General features: G+C 37.0%; 1 protein-coding gene across 1 annotated transcript in view; it reads left to right on the forward strand.

The window, feature by feature from the left end:
- The window catches only part of LOC106525308 (uncharacterized), a gene marked incomplete at its 5' end in the record, with an annotated part of 7,751 nt that extends 5,231 nt beyond the window's left edge, over window positions 1-2,520 (forward strand). The window contains 4 exon segments of the mRNA XM_014019495.1: window positions 532-649; window positions 1,312-1,481; window positions 1,555-1,652; window positions 1,725-2,520. Coding sequence (XP_013874949.1) covers window positions 532-649; window positions 1,312-1,481; window positions 1,555-1,652; window positions 1,725-1,800 — 462 coding nt within the window.
- Window positions 2,521-5,203: the final 2,683 nt, after the last annotated feature.

Here is a 5,203-nt window from a genome sequence, read left to right on the forward strand (position 1 = left end):
TGATGACGTCATCACTTCGTCGTACATGATGACGTATTTCCCTACGTGATGACGTAACTCGTTCAAAATCGAACAGCTTTTTTGAACGGCTCTATGAAACAAACGGCTCCCCAAGATCCAGATCCCTTCAAAGAGCCCTTTATCCCATCACTACAACTAACTCTCTCCCATGTGGAAGCCACACCTTACTACAAGCATGGCACAAGTGATGATGTCATCATAGTGCGACTCTATGCTACGGCAACCCAGAAAGGATAAAACGATACTAAACAGAATAACTACAAACCTACATTAATAACGAATGAACTTGGGCAAGCTTAAGGCAATATACAGGGTCTTTTGTACAGTATCATGTCACAAAGGTTTGTTTTTTCTTTGAGCTTTTTCTCAGTATTGTTTGAAAAATAGATGCTGTTTCTGTTCATTTAGATGAGATGAGATYGCTCAAAGCCGGTTCACTTACCTCATTTATTGTTTTATTTTATTGGTCGTGTGTTTGACCACGTGTCTTCTGTTTGCTCCTCCGTGTAGAAGCTGTCACTGCAGGGTCTCGTCGCTGGAATAAACGCATCTCTTGTGGACGCAGAGTCTCTGAAAGAACAAGACCGCCTCGTCCATAAATGCACCTTTCCTGCTCAAGAACTTCTGGGTACAAAGTTCAACTCCCAACAGAAACAGRAGCTCTGTTTTCAGCCCTTCCTTCATTTATGTGTCAGCTTTAAAGGAATCTCTAACTCCCTATCACATGCCTTTAATATGTCATCATTTCCTTATTCTACTAAAAGTTGTTGTTTGTGATGTGAAAACATCTAAATACTTTAAAAAATGTATATGATTATTACATTTCTTTCTTAAATATGCCACCATTTTGTTACTGATGCAATGCATTCTGGGGATGATGATGATGATGATGATAGGTTCCAGTTGAGTCGAGGCTAAAAAGCTATAATGTGGGACAATAAAKTTATATTTTGTATTAGTTTTTATGTTCTGCACAAATATAGGTTGAAATGATCGAACGTGATGTTTAGTAAATTAGCTCTGGAGCTAACACTATATATCACCCYCACCTATAAGTATAACTTAGRAGCTAACGTAAARGCTAAMAGGCTAAGCTAAAGTTCTCCTCCCATGAAGCAGCTCTGGTGTCCTCCATCCACATTTTCAGTTTCTGGCTGAGTCATTTCTAGATGTAGTAAATAACACGCTGACGCTCGTGCAACATATTTTTCTAATTTATAAAAACTAAACAGCCTACAGTAATTTTAGTCTCGTTTTTATAGTGTAATTGAATGTTAATGTCTCTGACAGTTTGTTTGCCTGAGGGGAGGATGGTTGCCATAGTTGACACCACCCATACGGTCCCGCCCATTCCGCCCAACAAAACCACTCTGCTGGATCCCAACTGCGGTCCCAGGGAGACGGACAGCGCCAGGGCTCTGTTCATCTTCAGCCTCACCTCCTGCGGGACCACCGTCACGGTGAGAATCCTCACTCACCCTGAACTCAAACATGTCTTCAAGCATTTCATCTGATCTGACCTCATCCCAGTAGGTCGAGGAAAACCACCTGGTTTATGAAAACCAAATCCGGTCCAGTCAGGACTTAGTCYCGTTGGAGGATCCTGTCATACACAGAGATGCTCCATACAGGTGAGAAGTCAAAACAGACTCTTGTTGTTTGATAAATCAAGCTGGTGTCATTYTAGGTTCTCTTTGTTGCAGGCTGACCATCCAGTGCCGCTACCTGACAAACAAGATGAGTATTTCTGCCATCCAGCATCAAACCAACGCCTCGTGAAGCTGCCAGCAAAAGTGTTTGTGTAAAACTCTGATTTAATGAAAGTATTAAATTTACATCAGTTTGGTTTTGGATTTGTGGTACCTCGATAAAAAAATCTGTGTTGAGAAAGATAAAAAAATAGGAAGTCTTTGTTTAAGAAATTCTGCTCTGAACATTCTGACTTTCTTTGAGTTTGTATTTTCTGCATGACATCACTTTTTGTACGTTTAAATCAGCTTTAAAGAGAAGCACCAACATAAGACACTGCTCCAAAATAATCTGTTTTCCTCTAATAATGATCTAAAACACCAGAAAACATTCATGTAAACATGTTTATGTAACGCTCACACATAAGAGCACGTTAATAGATTTTCCTTATTTATTTATCTTTAAACTAGTTTTAGTTTTGTCCTGTGTCATTGCTGCACATATTTAACTCATTTTATTAAATTAGTAACATTATTTTAAATGAGTGAAGTGGCAGACGAACTTGTTAAATGCTTAAATGAAAAAAAGATTTTTAGTTCTACTCAGCTTTTYATCATATGTTTTTATGAATTATCAACCAATTCTATTGCTAATGCAACAAACTTGAGTTCTGTTTATTAAAATGGATAGAGAATATTTTAAAGAATGAAATATAAACTCTTATTTTCAGTCACTTCATTGTGAATTAATTTTGTCATATTATTTGATCTGACGTTTCACACAAACCTGTGAAATAAATATAATAAATGATCTGTTTTATCATTTTGATTTAACAATATTTTTATCATTTTGTTTGTAATGTCTGTAAGCCTTACAAGGTGTAAAAGAGCTTGTTGGTGTTCTTTAGTTCTTTTAAAAATAACAGAGTACTGATAAACATTTTGAACTTGCAGCTGGTTTAATGATTATTTTATCACAGTAGAAAACAAGCATTTTCTAATTTTCTTAACTTTTAATGTGAGACTAAAAATAAAACACTAAGCAGGAGCAGAATGATTGAAATGCTCAAAATCGTAAATTTCAATGTTTTCTAATTGCAGCTGTAACCAAATATACAAATTATTTTTGGTGTGTTTATGACCTACATGCAAAAACAAACAGGATAGTTCTGAATAAAATATGACTCCCCCTGAAATGTATATTGTTGAATAWTAATTTTGCTGCTGCATTAAAGCTGCAGTCTGTAACTTTTTACAAAATATATTTTTGACTTATTTGTTAAGACTCATTATGTCCTGACAGACTGATATTAGACAGATAATCTCTGGAGAAAAAAAAAATCCTGGCTCCTCCCGGTGGTCTGCACATRGTGCAATGGTGAAGTGGCTCTGAAAACCTGGGGTGGAACTTTCCTGTTAAAGATTTTAGCAGTCTGTGTGTTTGGAACAGGAGTTTGACTTCTGACCAAGCATGGATAAAGGAAAAAGAAAGTGTTCAAAAAAACTTCAGTGAGAGTGAGAAGATACTTTTGAAGGAAATTGTTTCTAAACATCCCATAATTAAGGACAAACATCATGATTCAACCACAGAAATAAAAAAATGAAACACTGCAGTTGTGAATAAATATAACTCAAATGAAAAAGTTACCAACAGGACCCTCCAACRGATTTAGGCAAGATTTAATTATATTATTTACAGTACACAGATTCTTCTAATTACTCACAATAAAATGTATGTTTGCTCATATGAGGCCATATATTGCAACATCAAAACACAGCTGAAGAAAACAGCAGCCATTGCTCGTAGGGAGCATTTCAATACAGGTGGGGGACCCCCAGTTAGACCACCGAGCGATGACCTGGGGGATATGTTGACTGGATGACTGAAAATCAACAACCATTTGAAGGCATGCCAGATGATCATCTGGACAGTTCAGGWGGGGAAACTCTTCAACACTCTTTGTTACAATGTGTGTGTCTGTGTGTATTTATTGTTCTGCTTAGGTAAGCTAGTMCCATTTATGACACTATGTATAAAAATGAAAAATACTATTAATCTTATGTCGTGTAATTCTCTGTAGAAAAAAGATGAGCAAAGCTTGAATCAGATGTCGGAGGAGCCAGAACAGAGTCAGAAAAATTCAACCTCTGCACCGGTGGCAGCAGCCGGTATCTTCATCCCAGGCAGCACAGCCAGAGGGAAAAGGCTGATTATTCATGAAAAACTTTCTATAGAGTTTCATGAGCACAAATTGCAATCTAAAAGAAGAACATGAACTGAAGATGAAAATCCTTCGTTGTCAGTCAAAGAGATGGAGAGAGACATGAAGCAGCAGCAAAACTTCAGTTTTTTTTCTAACCGTGCCTCTGTTGACCTTGTGTCATTATGAAATAAAAATATTCCATTACAATCATGATTCAACCAAAAKTAATTCAAGAATAAACCACATTTTCTCCTCTTAACTATTTGCAAAATGATAAATGTAGTCAAACAAAATCAAACTGATAACTTGTGGATCACTCAACTGTTTATCTTCATAAAAAGTGYTKCACAGCAAAGCTGTTTCCAYAARCAGGTCCAGTTTGATCAATGGCTGAAACAAACTAATTWTTTCAGCTGCAGTGTTTTTGTACAAACAAAACYRGTCACAGAAATCTGTATCATCAAATCCAGTCAGCRGRTTGCTTCTGTCTCAGAGAAATCTCCTCTCTGGTCTTTGTGGTGGTCTTCCAGCATCATTGATGTAGTATAGTATAGTCAGACAATCCATTTTGCCCATCCACAGTGAAGCATACAGCCTTTAATCTGAAGTTAACCTGCCTCTGGCCAGGTTTAWTTTAARTCTTCATTTAGACCTGGATTAGCTCTAGTCTTCCTCTAAGAAAGAAGATTATTTAATTCAAGACTAGGACAAGTCTGGGACTACTGCAATCCATAACTAAGAAAGCTGTTTCAATAAATCCTGGTTTAAAATGTGATTTAACCTAGAACTAGGCTTAATCCCTGTACAGGAAACCGGCCCTAAAATCTTATTATATTTATGCATGTAGAAATATTCATCCCCAAAAAATCATCCATGAAGTTGGGGAGTTGTATTACACAGGAGTAAATTCTAACTGATATTTTTTCTACCACGATAAATGTACTGTGAATATTTTCTAGTATAGGACTATAACTGAAAGATTGTTTCACRGGGAATAAATCATCATGTTTTTTCCTGCTGAATGTCAGGCAGCTCACCWGATAAACCACAGCCATTTTTTTCACATGGATGTCAGGTGCATTTCTGCGAGCAGCTCTTCTTGTTAATTTAACAACCAGCTCCTGCTGTTGGATTGGACCAGACCAGACTGTTTTCGGCATCATGAAGCTTGCATTGCTGCCCTGTAGCCTTTGCTCTACAACCACAAACCCATCCACAGGTGTGTTTAGAAACATGCTGAGGACTGTATGAAATTAGGGACACCATTTTATACAAGGATCAGGTTTTTAG

Source organism: Austrofundulus limnaeus, unplaced genomic scaffold (genome assembly GCF_001266775.1).
Source record: "Austrofundulus limnaeus strain Quisiro unplaced genomic scaffold, Austrofundulus_limnaeus-1.0 Scaffold223, whole genome shotgun sequence".
NCBI lineage: Eukaryota > Metazoa > Chordata > Actinopteri > Cyprinodontiformes > Rivulidae > Austrofundulus > Austrofundulus limnaeus.